Source organism: Trichomycterus rosablanca, chromosome 26 (genome assembly GCF_030014385.1).
Source record: "Trichomycterus rosablanca isolate fTriRos1 chromosome 26, fTriRos1.hap1, whole genome shotgun sequence".
NCBI lineage: Eukaryota > Metazoa > Chordata > Actinopteri > Siluriformes > Trichomycteridae > Trichomycterus > Trichomycterus rosablanca.
Window position 1 is genome coordinate 6,374,494 of NC_086013.1, and position 19,773 is coordinate 6,394,266.

The following is a 19,773-nucleotide window of genomic DNA, read 5'->3' on the forward strand; positions in this document are numbered from 1 at the left end:
TTTAAGTCTCTCTTAAAAACTTTGGGCCTTATTACTGTGTCTTCTTGGTGAGTTATGCCAACTAGGAGAAAGACGACGGAGAAGAAGCATGTTATGACGAAGGACCTGCAATTGCTAAAAACTTTCTTTGTTACCAGTGCGCTCATTAATAGCTGCCACAACTATGTGAAGCCCGGCGAATCCTTGAAGTTTACAACTATATCTGAAGAAAATTTTCCCTCGTGGCCTGTCGCCTCAATCTAAGAAAGGCAGCCTTAATCCTAAAAAGGCAGTCTCAATCCTATAAAGGCAGCCTCAATCTAAGAAAGGAATGGTTGGGTTGCATGCTGCCGACATAGTTGGCACTATATCTGAGTTTATTAACACTAGGTCCATGGGCGGTTTGTTCCTTAGGGTGATCGGGCGACGCACCACCAAAGGGCGAAAGGGAAAAAAAATTTCTATCACATTCAACCAGTGTTAAACTATCTGTGACTGTTCTGGACAGTCTGTCTTGCCTCTGAATATCATAGTGCAATCAGCGTCGAGTTGTGTTTTGTACAGTACTGCCCTTTTTGGGCGATTTCAGTCCGACTGTAGGCACTGCAATACAATCTGTATGGGTTCCAGGAGGGCTAGCACTTACGTGCTTGCGTCACACGTAACCTGGTGTAGCAATAATTAGAGCAGCTAGCGATCTCGTCAACATGACTACCATTACCTCAGGATCTGCTGCACCTCAAATAAAATGCTATCTGATGAAGACTGAATTAAATTGTTAGTGTGAAGGCTTTACTTAATTTTATGATTTATGGTAAAGCTGGTCTCTCTCCATGTTCAAAGTTATTTGTGAGGGCAAACTGACAGATGACTTAAGATGTTAATTATTTAAGCTTTAATTTACTCATTGAACGGGTCACCTTGGCCACCATTGAAGAATTGCCCCCCCTGAGAGATTTGGCAGGAGCTGCCACTGACCAAATCAGATAAATTAGAGACTATGATTCAGAATAATACTGGTGGTACTGAGGTGACTGGGTCTGAAATACACAGTAATAAATAATCTGTGTATAAGCTCACTAAACAGTCAGTATCCCAAAACGTAAAGCCTCTAATCTGTGGACGGCTACTTATTCCAATGGCTAGTGCTTTCAAGGCAATGTCGACAGGTAGAGTAGACGAGAGTAGACGGGGTGACAGGGAATGAAGGTCAAAAGGAACAAAGCTATTGCCAATAGTTAATGCTGCTGAGGTTGGGCACAAATACAGCATCTTGACACAATTAATTAAATTAAGTTAAACATGTATGGCCAATCGATTTGATCAAAAGCATTCAAAGCATCAAGCACTTATTGCAGGGGGAAGCCAAGCATTAAACTCTGCATAAAGAACATTAAGAAGTGAATGTACTACATTAAAGAATTAGGTATAAATCCAGGTTGGTCAGGATATACTTTTTCAGAGATATGTGCCAGTATTTTTTTTTTCCAGTGGAAATTTAAAAAGGAAATGGGCCTAAAACATATTTTAATATGAGGCACAAATTTGCTTCATATATATAGATTTGGGGAGTTTGGCATTTTTATAGGAATTCATTAACATTAAGGTTAAATGAGAAAGACTCGTAAAATTCACAGCTTAACCCTTCAGGACCAGCAGTTTGCTAGATGGACTCTATGGCCCTGAGAACCCCTGCCTGATAACATATAAATACAGTGTGTTTTAAGCAGCATCAAATAGATTTGGAAAGTCTATATTTAGGAAATTACTGAGATCATTGTTTGTGGCTGGGTATTTAGAACAATAAAGATCGGAATAGAGTTCTCTTAAGTGGTTGTTTATCTCTCTGGGGTCTGTAATATGGAAGCATGTGATTAAATTTATCTTATGTTTAACCTGCTTAGATAAAACCCAATTTTAGCTGTCTGGCCAAAATCCACTCAGGCTTTTTCTATTTCAGTTCAAGTAGAGGAGACTATTTTTTCTGTGTAAAGTTTGCATGTTCTTCCTGTGTCTGCAAAGGTTTTCAAAAACGTTCCAAAAAAGTTCTTGTGATGGTGTTCGACATTGAATCATATGTAACCTGTAACTACCTGTCCAATCATGAATGTTGCCAAACTGTAAAACATGATGTTAAAATCCTAAAAAATGAATAAATAAATATTGTGTAACATCTAATAGCTGCAGCCTGCTGAATGTAGAATATACATCAGGTGTCCATGAATAAATAATGAGGACAAAATTATGGGAATTAATACACAGTTGGATTTACTTGATAAGACCATCAGAGCAAAGTAAGACTGTGCAACAGTGTTACGCAATGAGGCCTGTTTCTCAAGTCACTGAGCTCTCCAATACAAGCCTTTCAGCAGACCATGTTTACGAAGATTTTATGATTGTATAATTTACTAGTTTAAAGAGCTGTTCACATTTTTTAGCAACGTTGTCTGTACATGTAGATTTTTACACCTGAGAATTGTATTGTATAGTGTGTACAAAAATGTACACCATACTTTATATATATATTAGAATAAGTATTTACATTGGGGCACTCAGGTGACGCACGGTTAAACATGCTGGCACACCAGAGCTGACATCTAAGGCTTGCAAGTTCAAATCTTTAGATCTGCTCCTGGCAGGCCAGATGCCTAAATGGACGACTGCTGCAACTATGACCTCTGAGACGGGGGATAATAAAGATGGGTGCATGCCTCTCCGTGCGTGTTACGAATCTCCATTTGAACTTGCCTAGAGCAGGTGAAAAAGAAGCGGCCACCTGGTGCACATGTGTCGTTTGGGGAAAAGGACCACGGAGCGATGGGTGTCGTGCATTAGTCACGGCTCTCCTCGGTCAGGGGTGGAGGTCTGCAGCCTTCAACATCTGCTGAACATGTCACTTTAGGAGACCCAATACAACTTGACCTCCAAAGAGGTCTAGCAGCTAAGAGAACAGCACTTGGAAAAATGCAGCCAGCTAGCTGATCCTATTAACCAAACGGGAGCCGGACAGGGATTCCTCATAACTGATGCAATTATGACCTCTGTTGGCTGATTGATGGCGTCTGCACAGAGTCGAGGGATAATGTGTGATCAGGTTGTGTCTCAAAGCTGAGACACAACCTGATCACACAAAGCTGATCCACATATGAACTCGCCTCGTGCAGGTGAAAAGATGTAGTCGGCTACTGCACGTGTCGGAGAGGGCGTGTGTCAGTCACCTGCTTATTGAGTGCTGCCAGGTACATCACCAGATCTTTTCCACTCACAAATAGGAGGTTATGCAAGTGGATGCTTGTCAAAAGAGTCCGAACATGAGGTCAAAACTTTTCCTGTCTAAAGTATGTGGACACCTCTCCAAAATATAATGTTCAGGTGTTTGTTTCAGCCACACCCATTGCTGCCAGGTTTTATATATACTGTATATAATTAGTTGTCAGAATGCACAGTGCATTGCAGTTAGTTGTGTATGGGGCAGCAGAAGGGGACCAACACAATATTAGGAAGGTGGTCATAATGTATATTTATATACATAAATTGCATGCTTTGAACCTTGTAGTAACAGTTTGAATAAGGCCTTTTGTTCAGGTTCAGGTGTCCAAATACTTTGGGCTTTATAGTGTATTGTTTGTTTTGTTGGCTGCGGAGGGTGTAACTACAATTATTGTTTGTGTATTGGAGTTGTAAGAACCGTAACACTTTTTTAATGCACTGTTTCTAATCAGCTGTAAGACTTTTAAAAATGTCAGGCAGTACAGCTTGCTTTGGCATCCCAGTTCATTCTATAGCTACAGTTTAGGGATGAGGTAGGAGCTTCTGTGTATGCCCGTCAGCTCAACCTTCAGAATTCTGGATTAGAACTGAGTGACATCACAATAGGTGTACATACATGCTATACAAGCTTCTGTTCAGGGGTCTGAGCTCATTTTGAGGAACAGCACTGTAGTAGCAACAACAAAACATTTGTCTTGCACAGCACGTTTAATTCATTGCTTTAAATTCACACTTGTTCACATCAGATTTACCTGAACAGAGATGTTTTGTCTTGTTGAGAATTTTACCAGAGAGTTGCAGCATGAAAAGGATAAGGCAGAATATTTCTCTGAAAGTAAGCTAAAATCTCAATGTAAATAGTCTTTTCATGTATTGTGAAGGTTTTAAATCCTAACAAACTGTATTGAATTGTTTAACCAGTCATGCTGCACGATCAGAAACTGATTTCCAACAAGATGGAGGAAACCAAAACCTGGGTCCTGGAGAGACTCATAAAGGACAGGGAGTTTGTCAGGACTGAAGTTAAATTCCAATGTGATGCCCTGGTCAAACAATGTTTCAGGGAGGAAGAGATAAGAAGGCAAAGAAAGAACGATAACCAGTTGAACAGTGTGATGGAAAACGAAAAGGCGAAATCTGATGTTCGCTGGATGGAGGTGATGAAGAAAGAGATGCAGAGAATGAGAGATGAATGGCTTAAAGAAGAAAAGGTGAAGACGACGATACTGAAAAGGAAATGGAAAATGGCAGAAGAGAAAATAAAGGATGAGGAAAAGATACGGATGGACGGGGAAAAAACTCTGGAGGAAAAGCTAAAGCAGATTAATGAAACGGTCTTGGAGATGGAGAAAGCCATGATAAGAATGGAGTCTGAGAGATTGAAAGAAAGCGAGGAGATTGAGAAGTACAAGAACATGGCAGAGAGGAAGAGAGTTAAAGACCAAGAGCAGATGAGAAAAGAGATTGAAATGATCCAGAGAGAAAGAGTGAGAGACCAAGAGGAATTTGATAAATACAGGGAGATGATGCAGAGGGAGATACAGGAAGAGAGAAAGGTCATTAAAGAATACATGGAGACCACACAGGAGAGACTGAGGCTCCTGGAGGAGGAAAGGAGGACCGCTGAAGATCAGCGACAAAAGATGGAGCAAGAGAGAATAAATGAGAAGAAAGAGATTGAAAAGTACATCCAAGAGGAGGAATCTGTTAAACTTGAGCTCCAAAGAGAGATGTGGTGGATGAGAACGGAAAGAAACCAGGACAAGAAAAAGATTAAGGTCCTCCAGGAGAAATATGAAGCCAGGACGAGTGAGGTGGAGCAGATGAGGATGGAGATGGAGGAAAACTTGACCAACCAGCGGAAGCAGATGGAGCAAGTAATGAAAGACAGAGAGCAGATGAGACGGTTGGAGTTTGAAAGGGAGAAAGAAGGGATTAGAGGCCTGCATCTGCGAGACCTGGATAACATCCGGGGAAAACTAGAGAAAGAAAAGAAGCAGATGAGGAAGAAAAATGAAAAGGAGAGAGAACAACAGGCCAGGAACTTACAGCGCCTACAGCTGGAGACTCTGTTTTTACAAGAGCTCACTGAGGCAAGGAACACTGATGTCTCGCATCAAGAAATGAGGGTTAAATCAAGCAAGGCTTTGGAGGCCAGTAGAAAGATGGTCAGAGACAATCAGAATGACAAGGTGGTCAAAGATGGACAAAAGGAAAAGAAAGAGCTAAAGAGCAGAGTTGGAGGAAAGGGAAAAAAGAAGTGGAGCTTGAGGAGCTTCTTTAGAAAGCCCTCTGCATCAGAATGATAAATAAATAATATCTTATCAATGTAATTTTAAATGTCTTATGAATTTTAAAACAAATATTTAAATAAATGATTAAAATGTTTGAGGATTCTTTGATTTGTGACATGCCTGGTTTAAAAAAAAAATGTAAAAATCTTCAGGTTTAGGCCGCTCAGGTGGCGCTGTGGTAAAATACTCTAGCACACCAGAGCTGGAATTTCAAATAAATCTTATCGAATCTCAGCTCTGTCATTCAGCTGGGCTGGGCGGCTATATGAACGTTTGGCTGTTGTTCATACAGAGAGGGAGCCGGATAGGGACCTCATCACTGATGCAATTACGACCTCTGCTGGCTGATTGATGGCGTCTGCACAGAGTCGAGGAATAATGCGATCAGGGTGTGGCTCTCCGTACGCAAAGCTGATCCGCATATGAACTCGCCTCGTGCAGGTGAAAAGATGCAGTCGGCTACTGCACACGTGTCAGAGGGGGCGTGTGTCAGTTCGCTCTCCTCAATCAAGGCGGGGGTTAGCACCAGTAGAGAGGAAGCATAATGCAATTGTGTAAAAAATTAGACGAGCTAAAAATCAGGAGAAAATGCATAAAAAAAATTCTTAGGTTTTACTATTTATAGGTGTGTGTTTGAGTAAAATTAACGTTTTCGTTTTATTATTTAGACTGCTGGCAACATTTCTTCCAAATTCCAAATCACCCATCATTCTCTTGATAACAATCAAGGTCTGGAGATTGGGCTGGCCATGACAGGGCCTTAATATAATGGTTCTCCAGCTACACCTCAATTGATCTGGTTGGTTGGTTAAAGCATTGTACTGCTGAACAAAAAACAATTGTCACTGTTACGTGTTGAGGAACACTGTCAGAGCAGAAAAGTTTTTCTCCTGAATACCCTTGTATGTAGCTTAATTTTAGTGTCCTACACAAAGACAATCCTACCTGATTTCAGCCTTGCTGAAGCACTACCAGATTATAATCAAATTACCTCCACTGAATTTCACAGGTACATACACCGTTTAGGCATAACATTAAAACCACCTCCTTGTTTCTACACACACTGTCCATTTTTTTGGCTTCACTTACCATATAGGAGCACTTTGTAGTTCTACAATTACTGACTGTAGTCCATCTGTTTTTCTGCATGCTTTGTTAGACCCCTTTCATGCTGTTCTTTAATGGTCAGGACCCCCCACAGGACCACCACAGAGCAGGTATTATTGCTGGTATGAGTGGATCAGACACAGCAATGCTGATGGAGTTTTTAAACACCTCACTGTCACTGCTGGACTAGTCCACCAACCAAAAATATATCCAGCCAACAGCGCCCCGTGGGCAGCAGCCTGTAACCACTGATGAAGGTCTAGAAACAGCAGCAATAGATGAGCGATCGTCTCTGACTTTACAACTAGGTAGGAGTGTCTAATAGAGTGGACAGTGAGTGGACATGGTATTTAAAAACTCCATCAGCGCTGCTGTGTCTGATTCACTCATACCAGCACAACACACACTAACACACCACCACCATGTTAGTGTCACTGCAGTGCTGAGAATGATCCACCACCTAAATAATACCTGCTCTGTGGTGGTCCTGTAGTGGTCCTGACCATTAAAGAACAGGGTGAAAGCAGTCTAAAAGGGTATGTAGAGAAATAGATGGACTACAGTCAGTAATTGTAGAACTTCAAAGTGCTTCTATATGGTAAGTGGAGCTAATAAAATGGACAGTGAGTGTAGAAACAAGGAGGTGGTTTTAATGTTATGGCTGATCAGTGTATATGGGTACAAGTGACAGCAGTGAGCTAACTCTCTGTGAAAAAAGGACTTGGTTGTTTTAGGAACCCCAGAGGTGAGTCCCTGCTTGTTCAGTTTGAGAGGAGCTGGCTGAGGTGGTTATACTCACCTGGTCGCTTCTGTTAAAGCTTTTTAAGACACGTCCAATGCTACAAGGACTGCTGAGCAGGCCAAATCCTGCTGGACTGTTCAGGTAGCCTGACACTCATCTGCTGGCCACGAAAGACCTGACACCAGAGAGTCTGTGCCATATTTCAGATGTGTGAAATCTCACACTACCTGATGCTTGGAGGGCACAAAGGCCTTGGAAAAGCTGGCACATGGAACCATACCAGGACATAAGAAATTCTTTCTGGTTCTTAAAAAATCTGAATATAGTACTTATATTTATAGTACTTTTTAATCTTTGTTTTTTGTAGCTACATGTTCATATCATTGTGAAAGTCAAGAAGACAATACTGGACCCTATTTCTGGGCTAATTTGTAATGCCGAAGCTTTTTGTTCGTCCGTTATGCAGCTGAAATATAATCCATAAAAACTAATACCAACTAAATAAGAAATCATGTAAAAACATTTGGATCTGCTTTGGTGGGATAAAAATGAGGAGCAGTCTCTTTTTAGAAATAATAAGAAACCATACAACATACTGCTAAGCTACTGTACCCCATTTTTCTCACCTCACACCAACCTTGCATTATGTATGGCATAGCATTTGGCTGATTTTGGCTGAATAGACAGGCTTTGAAGGCATGCTAAAATAACACTTTTTACTATTGTTTTTTTTTTTATTATTATTTTCATTATACCATAGGAGCCAATTTGCGTAATCAATGTTAGAAACATTGCATTGAACTGCACTGTGCCATCTCACTTTTATTTATAGAGCTAAAATCATCTTTAACATCAACAGTTTATTTTATCTGATAAACAACAGTATATTCGACTAGTCTTGTGTTAGCTATGTGCTTAGTTAGCTTGCTAACTAAAACTAAGAGCTCAAAATTTCTTCTAAGTGTCACTGAGTAAATGGGTGAGTCCTGGGATTGGCACTTTGGCCAGGATCTAAATCTACTAATAACAAATAAACATATCCCTAATTTGTATTATCATAACAATAGCAAAAAGCTAATCAGTGTAGCATTTACTACAATGTGCTTATGGAGCTTTTGAAATTGTTGCCATCCTTACACCATCCTTATGGCTCAAGGGCAAATGGAGTCCAATCTGCCTCTTTTCACACCTGTGTGGAGTATAAACCATAATTGAACTGCATAAAAAGCTACAATTGATATCAGAGTCTCAGAAATGATGGCACTCTCTTATATTATAGAATTGCGCCCCTACTGCTTCCCCTAAAACACTCGGCCGTAGGAGTGTGTAACCCAAGTCATCCTTGAGTCACTGTGCTGGTTGAAAGCAATACATTTGTCAGAACATCAAGAGATCTTAAATAAATCTTGCTGCTCAGATCTTCTACTCCAGTGTCATTTGCTGAGTATGAGAGGAGAAGTCCTGCAAAACGGGAAGATACTCATCACATATAGACAGTCGGAGTAAACTTCCAGTTTATTATGTGAAAGGAGAGAGTATATAGCTGATGTGTACATGAGAATATGAGCTTATGTCTAAGCTTAGTGAAATTCAAATCATAGGGCACAAAGAAAATTATTTACGAACACAGTTCCCCACTATCAGCAATTATGCTGATTCCCACATTTGGGGAATTCGCAGGAGTCAGCACAACCGGAGTGCGGAGTTTCGCCCTGCGTGAACCACCTTCTTGATCATGGTCTCACCCCTGCCAGGTAAGTAATAATAATATAACAATAAGTATTTGCAGAGAGAAATAAAATTTAACATTACATGGGTAATACTTATTTAACTAAAATAAATATAAACATGAGGTTATGACATCTGACAAAATACTCTAAAATAAGCTTTTGTTCCCCAATCTTCAGGTAGCCTTCACTGAAATTGCCACAATTTATCTTGCAATCTGTGGAATGAATACAATCTGAGTAAATCATTGCTTTGAAAACATATAAATGAATGGAATTTTAAACTGTGCTGTCACCTTGTGCTGCCCATAGCTGAGAATCCAGTTTCTTGTGCTTCTGTAGAATACAGATGATTCAAAACACCTTTCCTTCAGGAATGCATTACACAAATTAAACCACGAAAGAGTAACCTCATTGTTTCAAGTTCATGTAATATGAATGACAGAAAACAGTAATAAAAGGGATTGTATACTCTCAGGTGTCTCTGATGCTTTCATATTTTCCTTTTGACTCTTCCAAAGAATTTGCATAATGTAATTTAAAATTACATATAAAATATTATATAAGGACAAAGTAAGAACTGGAATTAAAAATGGTTAAATGGACAATAAAAAAATGGTACAAACTGTAAGATTCTCTAAAAACTGAATTTAAATGTTAAAAGTACCACAAGCTGCCTTAGAAGCAAATAGTGCCATATAACTAGAATAAAACTAAGATCTATATAAATGGCACAAGGGTATATGTGCTCTGGATGTTGATGAATTTGTGCTGAAGCTAGCTACTTTATGTTAATGTGTCACAAATGCAGAGGCTCAGACTCCAGTGTTTCATGGATTTGCTAGACGGGGGCAATTTAGGGCTAGAAATGAGGTGAAAAAACTACAACCCCAAATCAAAAAAAGTTGGAACAGTATGGAAAATGCAAATAAAATGAAAATGCAGTGTTTCTTACGTTTACTTTGACTTTTATTTGATTGCAGACAGTTTGCATTCCTGCATTTCAGGCCTGCAACACATTCCAAAAAAAGTTGGGACGGGGGCAGTTTAGGGCTAGTAATGAGGTGAAAAAACTAAATAATGATGTGATTCCAAACAGGTGATTGTAATCATGATTTGGTACAAAAGTAGCACCTAGGAAAGGTTGAGTCTTTGATGAGCAAAGATGATCAGAGGATCTCCAGTCAACAAATGAGTGAGAAAATGATTGAAATGTTTAAAAACAATGTACCTCAAATAAAGATTGGAAGGGATTTGCATATTTCTCCCTCTACAGTGCATAACATCATTAAACGATTCAAGGAATCAGGAGGAATTTCAGTGTGTAAAGGCCAAGGGCGCAAACTTAAGTTGAACGCCCGTGATCTTTGATCCCTCAGACGGCACTGCATCAAGAACCGCCACTCAACAATAGCTGATATAACCACATGGGTGAGGGATTACTTTGGCAAACCTTTGTCAAGCACTACAATACAGAGTTACATGCACAAATACCACTTAAAACTTTACTGTGCAAAAAAAAAGTCTTATGTTAACCATGTCCAGAAGAGGTGTCGACTTGTCTGGGCTCGGCGGCATCTAGAATGGACCATCACATAGTAGAAACGTGTATTGTGGTTGGATGAATCAGCATTCCAGGTCTTTTTTGGAAAAAATAGTCGCCGTGTGCTCCAGACCAAAGACGAAAAGGACCATCCAGACTGTTATCAGCAACAAGTCCAAAAGCCAGGGTCTGTCATGGTATGGGGTTGTGTCAGTGCCCTTGGCAAAGGTCATTTACACTTCTGAGATGGCAGCATTAATGCAGAAAAGTACATTGAGATCTTAGAGCAACATATGCTGCCTTCAAGACGTCATCTTTTCCAGGGACGTTCATGCATTTTTCAACAAGACAATGCAGAACCACATGCTGCACATATTACAAAGGCATGGCTGCGAAAGAAGAGGGTACAGGTACTGGACTGGCCTGCCTGCAGTCCTGACCTGTCCACAATAGAGAATGTGTGGAGAATTTTGAAATGGTGCCAAAATGTCTTTTAAGTGTGGTGAAAAGGAATGGCAACATTACAAAGTGGTAAATACTTTACTGTCCCAACTTTTGTTGGAATGTGTTGCAGCCCTGAAATGCAGAAATGGGTGTTTATTAATAAATGAAATGAAGCTGATCAGACAAAACATGAAATATCTACTGTAAGTTTCATACTGTCTACAATGCAGTTAAAGTCAAAACTCTGTTTTTTTTGTTTTTTTTTTGCATTTTCGATGCTGTCCCAACTTTTTCTGATTTGGGGTTGTAATCTTGCCAGGCAAGGTATTTAAGAGCTACTCATAAACATTACATGAGGCAAATAATTAATTATTAACAGACCATTATCTAAGTTCCAGAAAGCTGTAGAGCACTTTTGCCTTTATGTGAACAGTGAGTTTGATCAGAAGTATGATGGACGAGGGTCACAGTTTGATTAAAGTTTGTATTTGCTGTTATCTGTATGTGTTTGTTCTGTCTGTATCTCTATTAGCTTATGTTATATTAAGGCTGAGTGATCTGGACTGATGTCTTTGGTGTGGTTTATTTGGAAAAAAAATAGACATCATGTAGAAGATGCATATGTGTCTGATATCAGGAGAACTTGTGTTTTCATATTCATTGCAGAATATTTTTGTCTGTTTATACATTATTCAGCTACCTGCATTTATATGGAATAATAAAATAATCAAGTGACCAGTCATTGTTTGAATGATTTTAAAATAACACCTGTAGCTAGAATATTCTTGGATGCTTACAATTAACGATATGAACATGTAAAGCTTAATAAGCTGTGAAATGTGTTTAATTGCCTCTGAACAGAAACCTAAACCTTCATTAAATGTTTAAAGGTGCTCGTCTTGCAACAAGTGCTAAGTGTCATGTGTCTAAATACTTTAGAGTGTATCTGACAGTTTAATCAGCCGTAATATGCTGTTTTGTTGTTTGTAAGTAAGCATTGTTTTGTCCTTTGACATGTTAAACAGACTTCAATAAAGGGTTCATAAAGGGTTCAAAAGGTCACAAGTTCTTTATACTGGTAATACTGTTTTTAATTAGAATGCATTACAATGCATCACACCTTTTGTTTACAACAAATATTATTTGATGACTTGTATTTCTCTCACATAGGTGTGCTGATAGATATCAAGTGATATTAGACATACTGATGGGAAGATCATGTGACGTTGCCATGGCTATTGGGAGTCAGTTACGGGATAGCAGTTGCTCACCTGCACTGGGGAATGTGCTAGACACTCTGAACAAACAGAACAATAGGACCTAACTGACAGACAGATCATCTCAGGTCTCTAAAAATGCCGAAGAAAAGTGAAACTACAAGAAAAATGGAGGAAGGTGGGACATATACTATGATTAAGTGTAGTAAGTGTTACTCTTCTGCTTGAATGTTCTGTTTTTTATTTAGTGGGGATAGAAATTGATGGACAAGTGGAGAGTGCAGAGGGTAAGTACAAATTTTACAAACTTTATTTAATTTATGTTCTTTTATTAGTTACTTGTTATTTGCTGTAATACTGTTTGACTGTTTGTTATACCTCTACTTTACTATCGGTTTCTACCAAGTGTCAGTTACAAACCTTTTTCCAGAAATAATGACTTATTTAATATTATCTGTGCAACTAATTTACTCCTTTGAGCATCTCTCCACCCCTGATGTATATTTAGAGGACAGCAAAGCAAAACGCAAGGGTACCAGTAAAACAGCAGCAGGCAAACGAAGCAAGGCGGCCAGTGATGATGCTGAAGATGAAGATGATGAACCTCCAATAGGTCGCAGAGCAGTTAACAGAAAAAAGACAGCCCAGAAGACCTTAGAGGAGGAGAGTGATGATGACATTCCTCCGAGGAGGTGTGCAGGGAATCGGAGAAGAGGGAAGCCTGGAGGTAAAGGGGGGGACGACACCAAAAAAAACAAGAGAAGCAAGTCCAAATCAAATAAGAAGAAGAGTAGTAGGTAATGCTGAAAACACATCTATGCTGTTTTCTTTTACTAAAAAGATCCAAATTAAAATTAGGAAGGAAATAAATATGCAACTGAATTTAAATATTTGCTTATTTTTGCTGTACATGAACATATAATGTATTAAATGGGTTGGTCAAACAATAATTAGAATCTTTTTTTTTTTTTGGCTGCTTCCATATTTAGGGCTCGCCACAGCAGATCTGGTCTGCATACCAGACTACGCACAGTTTTTATGCCGGATACACATCCTGGCACAACCCTTCTTTTTCTATCCAGGCTTGGGACCAGAACTGAGAGTGCATTGACGAGTGCACCTAATTAGCCAATCATGTCTGTGCAGATGTCTAATTGGCTATGATTTGAACCCTGGATCCTTGAATGTCTGCTAGCAAACTTTACTGCTTGTGCCACCTAAATGCCCCAAATAATTAATATAAGTTAGCTCAAGTAATGTTAACTGTTCCAAGACATGCTGGCAATGATGGACAAGACACTGAAACTAAAAATAATTATTTTTAAAAATAAACACCACAACATATTTTTGTCGGTTAATTATCATTTTTATTGGCTGCACGCTAGCACACCAGAGCTGACACTTCAAACTCAGCTCTCGATTCGAAACTCAGCTCTGCTTTCCAGCGATTGGCTGTTGTTCTGGGAGGGTGCCGGACGGGACCTCATAACTGATGCAATTATGACCTCTGCTGGCTGATTGATGCCGCCTGCACAGAGACGAGGGATAATGCGTTAATAATCAAAGTGTGGCTCTCCGTACACAAGGCTGATTGGCATATGAACTCGCCTCAAGCAGGTGAAAAGATGCAGTCGGCTGCATTGGGTAATTGGATACAACTAGATTAGTAGGAAAATTGGGAAAAATGCAAAAAAAAAAAAAAAGTTATTACAATCTTTCAAAAAAATCTGCTGTTTACCTAATTTTGTTTGCCTAAGTTTAGGTAGTTCAATATACAGTATATTTACATAGTTAAAAATTATGTCAGAGTTAAAATGTTCATTTTATTGACACTCTAGTAAAATAAGACATTTTGAAATAGTTATTGTTAAAAAAGCATTTTTATTATATAACAATGTTATGTTATATATCATAATGTGCAGTAGTACAATCCTAAATCAAAAAAAGTTGGGACAGCATAATAATCAAATAATAAAAAAAACACAGAGTTTCTTACCAGTCCAGTACCCGTACCCTCTTCTTCCGCAGCCATGCCTTTGTAATGTGTGCAGCATGTGGTTTTGCATTGTCTTGTTGAAAAATGCATGGATGTCCCTGGAAAAGATGACGTCATGAAGGCAGCATATGTTGCTCTAAGATCTCAATGTACTTTTCTGCATTAATGCTGCCATCACAAAAGTGTAAATAACCTTTGCCAAGGACACTGACACAACCCCATACCACGACAGACCCTGGCTTTTGGACTTGTTGCTGATAACAGTCTGGATGGTCCTTTTCGTCTTTGGTCCGGAGCACACGGCGTCCATTTTTTCCAAAAAAGACCTGGATTGCTGATTCATCTGACCACAATACATGTTTCTACTGTGTGATGGTCCATCCTAGATGCCTCAGAGCCCAGAGAAGTTGCCGCCGTTTCTGTACATGGTTAACATAAGGCTCCTTTTTTGTACAGTAAAGTTTTAAGTGGCATTTGTGCATGTAACTCTGTATTGTAGTGCTTGACAAAGGTTTGCCAAAGTAATCTCTTGCCCATGTGGTTATATCAGCTAGTGCTGAGTGGCGGTTCTTGATGCAGTGCCGTCTGAGAGATCGAAGATCACAGGTGTTCAGCTTAAGCTTGTGCCCTCTGCCTTCATGCACTGAAATTCCTCCTGATTCCTTGAATCGTTTAATGATATTATGCACTGTAGAGGGAGAAATATGCAAATCCCTTCCAATCTTTATTTGAGGTACATTGTTTGTTTTTAAACATTTCAATCATTTTCTCACACATTTGCTGACAAACTGGAGATCCTCTGGTCATCTTTGCTCATCAAAGACTCCGAACCATGATTACAATCACCTGTTGACATCACCTGTTTGGAATCACATAATTATTTAGTTTTTTCACCTCATTACTAGCCCTAAACTGCCATCGTCCCAACTTTTTTTTGCAACGTGTTGCAGGCCTGAAATGCAGGAATAGAGCAGACAAATGAAGTTGAGCAGACAAAACATGAAATATCTTGGGTTTAAACTATCTGCAATGAAATAAGAGATTGCAGTGCCATAAGACATGATACGGTACACATTTAATGTATCCAAAATTTGAAAAATTAATGCAAATAACATTTAAATTAATTACCGGTACTTTAAATTATTAATGCAAACAAATCTTAAGCATTTTTTCAAATGTAACCTAATCAGCACATTTTAATTCACTGGTTATGCATGTAAATGCGGGTACATAATATATGTGTGCTTTTGTACTTTATCTTAATAATATGTACTTTATATTTTGTACTTTATCTTGCTCTATCTCAAAGTCATTCTAAAGATGGATCCCATTCCTCGATGCTTTGACTATCAGGCTTCCCCTCTTTATGCTGGTCTAGGAACCAAACTGGTATCAGATCAGCATAAACATGTCAGTAACCTCTAGTAGCACTGCTCACCACTCCTTCTTTCTTCATCCCTCCATCCCCTGCGGTGTCCTAGTGAGGACTCAAAGTCAGAGGGGGGGGACGAGGAGAAGGAGGAGGACGAGGAGGATGAGGAAGAGGAGTCCATGTCAGAGGGTGAGAGGGCGAGGTTAATGGAGGAGGTGGAGGAGAAAAAGAAGCTCATCGCTACCATTAGAAACAAACCTTGGCGGATGAAGAGGAGACTCAAACTTCTCAAGTACAGTGAACGAGTGTTTTAGTGAGCATGTTTTTAAAGAATTCTGTGGTCTAAAAAGTGAGTTTTAAGCAGAGTACTACAACCACTAAGTTACAGTTACAGTTTATACTATATGGCCAAAATTATGTGGACACCCATTCTAATAACTGATTTCAGTTTTAGCCACAATTCTTGCTAACATATTTATAAATGCAGTATAAAAAATAAACTAAATTTATTTAATGTACTTATTATCAGCATTAAATCATATGGACCAGTTTCCTGGATCAGTATGATTTACACAATCCTCCGAAGCACAGGGGCTCCACAGGGGTAAGTCCTGGCTCCATTCCTCTTCACCCTCTATACTGTAGATTTCTCCTACAATACAGCAACATTTTGTCAGATACATCTGGGATGGTCATGACAGCAAGTACAGGGAGCTTACCAAGCACTTTGTGGACTGGTGTCCAGATGTGAACCACCTCCAGTTGAATACTAGTAAAACGAAAGAGCTTGTGATGGATTTTTGCAGAACTAAGATCACCAAAACCAGTTAACATACAGGATAAATAAGGGATATTGAGATTGTCAACACCTATAAGTACCTGGGTGTTGTTCTATATAATAAACCGGACTGTACCAACAATACACAGGCACTGTATAAAAAAGTCCTGTTGTCCATTTGCTGAGGAGGCTCCTGTCTTTTGGAACACAGAGAGCCCTTCGCAATTCAAGACTTGGTGTTGGCATCAGCCATTTTTATTGAGTTGGCTGCTGTGGTAGCGGTATCATGACAGAAGACAGGAAGAAGCTGGATAAACTAATCAGGAAGGCAGGCTCTGTCCTGGGCTGCACCCTGGAATCAGTGGAGGCAGTTGGATGTAGAAGGATGATGACCAAGCTGTCATCCTTAATGGAGAACACCTCCCAGTCACAGACAGTCGCAGCCTTATGGAATAATATCTTATCTTAATCTGACCCTGTACACAAAGCAAGGTCTATAAAGATATGGTTTGGCTAATTTCTTGGGAGGGAACTCCAGTAGTCTCTACATAGCCCTGAAATCATCTCTACACCTGAACACATTTCGGATGAACTGTTACATTAATTGTGAGCCATCCTGTACAAAATCTATGTTTAACTTCACAAATGCTGTTTTGACTCCATATTAATGCTCATGGTTATGAAATAGGTTGTGCAAAAAGCTCCTGGTCAGGTGCCCACATACTTTTGGTCAAAAATGGCTTTAAAGAGCGGTAAAACATGCTAGCACACCAGAGCTGAGATTTCAAAAACGTTGTTTCAAATCTCAGCTCTACCATCTGGCAGGCTGGGCACCTACATGAACAATGATTGGCTGTTGTTCATACAGGGTGGGGAGCCGAACCAGGGACTCCTTAAAACTGATTATGGCCTCTACTGGCTGACTGATGGTACCTGCACAGATTTGAGGAATAATGCATTGATCAGGGTGGGGCATAATAATCTGAATATGAACTCACCTCATGCAGGTGAAAAGATGAAGTCGGTACTGCACAATGTCGGAGGGGGCGTGTGTCAGTTGCGGAGCTCCTCAGTCAGCAGTGGAGGGTAGTATCGGTAAAGGGGAGAGCTTAATGCAATCAGGGTGATTGGATATGACTAGATTAGGGAGAAAAATTGGGGGAAATTGCAAAAAAATAAAAATAAAAAAAGGCTTTAATATGTCTAAGGCTGTCTGTGTAGTATTTATGTTATGTTATTACAATTGGGTTTATTTTGTACTATTTTGCTAACATTCTTCTCTTAGGGAAGCTCAGTTGTTTGTGGATAAGTTTGAAGGTGCTCTCGGCAAAGGCAAGGGCAGAAAGTTATATGCCTACAAAATCATGATGATGAAGGTAAGTAAAAACTATATGTATTACTAAGACGACTGTTAATTCTTTAATTTTTTAAATATTAATTCTTTCATTTTCCTGTTAATTCTTTAATTTTTTTAATATTAATTATTTAATTTTCCTGTTAATTCTTTAATTTTTTTAATGTTAATTCTTTAAATTTTTGTAATGTTAATTCTTTCATTTTTTTAATGTTAATTCTTTCATTTTTTAATGTTAATTCTTTCATTTTCCTGTTAATTCTTTAGTTTTCCTGTTAATTCTTTAATTTTCCTGTTCATTCTTTAATTTAACTGTTCATTCGTTCCTTCTGTCAGAAATGGATCAAGTTTCAAAGAGATTTTGAAAATTTTAAAACAGCCTGCATACCCTGGGAACGAAAAATCAAAGAAGTTGAAAGTAAGTGATTTGTTTTCAGTATGATCTGTAAATTGTGCATTTTCACACATAGTATATGGTACTAATTCTTGTAGTTATATTTGTATGCTTTTCCTGCAAAGTTAAGTTAGCTACAGCACAGTTTATGTGAAACATGCAGTGATACAGTGGGGTAGTGAACAAACATCATATAGTCTTTGAATAATGAGTATTGGCGCTTGGGTGGCTCAGCAATATGTTGTGCTAGCAGTGCCAGACATGATTGGCTGATGTCTGATGGGAATTTACCGAAGTTTTGCAATAGATTGATACCGTATCCAGAGCATTTCTGCCTTGCTTCTCATGTTTTCTGGTCAAACCAGACCCACTGTAACCTTGATCAGAATAAAGCAGTTAATGATAATGAAATATAATGAGTATTATCATCAAACGAACACTTTGCTATGCAGCTAAAGACCACACAAACACACACAGGTTCACAACACATTAAAAGTGAAAGGGTTGCCACTCAAGTGGTAAAACACGCTAGCACACCAGAGATGACATTTCGAACTTGTCGGTTTAAAACTCAGCTCCGCCATCCAACTGGGCTGGGCGGCTAAATAAACAAAGATTGGCTTGTTGTTCATACAGGGTGGGAAAAGCCGGATAGGGACCTCATATGCAATTATGACCTCTGCTGGCTGATTGATGGCTTCTGCACAGAATTGAGGGATAATGCAAAGTTGATCCGCATATGAACTTGGCTCATGCATGTGAAAAGATGCAGTCGGCTACTGCACATGTGTCGGAGGGGCAGGGGTCAGCACCAGTAGAGAGGAAGCATAACGCAATTGGGTAAAAATTGGACGAGTTAAAGATCGGGAGAAAAAGCATAAAAAAGTGAAAGGGTTTCTATGAAGTTCGGTGATAGGCGATATTTGGTGACAGGAATCTGTTGCCAAATAAAAAGAGAAACTTTGTGGCTTCACTCTTGTCAAAGAGGACGTGTCATATGTTCTTTTTCGGCCAGCATAGATCTTAGGCAAATTAGATTCAACTAAATTAAATCTCTCTATATATTTACATATAAGGTGCTCGGGTGGCACAGCGGTGAAATACGCTAGGCCACTTCAGATTCGAGAGGCTTTACTGTCACTTCAGCTATAGACAAGAACACACTGAAACAGCACACAAGTGCAACCAATACAATATTCACAGTGCAAATAAAATATAGTGTAGAAAATACAACGACAACACAGGACCAAAAGACAAGTGTGGTGTTGGCCAGTACACGATACAGAGGCAATGTAAAGTGAGGAAAAGAATATACAACATACTTTATTATAGAAACAACAGCATAGGATTTGACATATTAAATAATAGTGTGAAAGAAGTGAAAAATAAGTCATAATACACTGACCAGGCATAACATTATGACCACTGACAGGTGAGGCACCTGTTAGTGGGTGGGATATATTAGGCAGCAAGTGAACATTTTATCCTCAAAGTTGATGTTAGAAGCAGGAAAAATAGGCAAGCGTAAGGATTTGAGCAAGTTTGAGCAAATTGTG

At 39.2% G+C, this 19,773-nt stretch overlaps 2 protein-coding genes and 1 pseudogene across 2 annotated transcripts in view; 2 read left to right on the plus strand and 1 right to left on the minus strand.

Moving 5' to 3' along the window:
• Window positions 1–3,962: 3,962 nt before the first annotated feature.
• On the plus strand, window positions 3,963–5,627 carry LOC134303530 (trichohyalin-like). Its single transcript, XM_062988962.1, has 2 exons — window positions 3,963–4,084; window positions 4,171–5,627. The coding sequence occupies exons 1-2, from the start codon at window positions 4,012–4,014 to the stop codon at window positions 5,553–5,555; spliced, it is 1,458 nt and encodes a 485-aa protein (XP_062845032.1). The 5' UTR covers window positions 3,963–4,011; the 3' UTR covers window positions 5,556–5,627.
• Window positions 5,628–8,999: 3,372 nt separating this feature from the next.
• LOC134303775 (U1 spliceosomal RNA) lies at window positions 9,000–9,154 on the minus strand (annotated as a pseudogene).
• Window positions 9,155–12,411: 3,257 nt separating this feature from the next.
• tmc2a (transmembrane channel-like 2a) overlaps window positions 12,412–19,773 on the plus strand; it is a 29,855-nt gene continuing 22,493 nt past the window's right edge. Inside the window, exons 1-6 of the mRNA XM_062988575.1 lie at window positions 12,412–12,501; window positions 12,572–12,610; window positions 12,832–13,120; window positions 15,801–15,983; window positions 17,755–17,845; window positions 18,160–18,241. Of these exons, the coding sequence (XP_062844645.1) occupies window positions 12,462–12,501; window positions 12,572–12,610; window positions 12,832–13,120; window positions 15,801–15,983; window positions 17,755–17,845; window positions 18,160–18,241 (724 nt within the window). The 5' untranslated portion in view covers window positions 12,412–12,461. The remainder of the gene's footprint in view (window positions 12,502–12,571; window positions 12,611–12,831; window positions 13,121–15,800; window positions 15,984–17,754; window positions 17,846–18,159; window positions 18,242–19,773) is intronic.

Coding starts and splice junctions, on each gene's coding strand:
- LOC134303530 (XM_062988962.1), top strand. CDS start 4,012: ATGTTTTGTCTTGTTGAGAATTTTACCAGAGAGTTGCAGCATGAAAAG. Junction 4,085..4,170: donor GGCAGAATATTTCTCTGAAA/GTAAGCTAAAAT, acceptor TTGTTTAACCAG/TCATGCTGCACGATCAGAAA.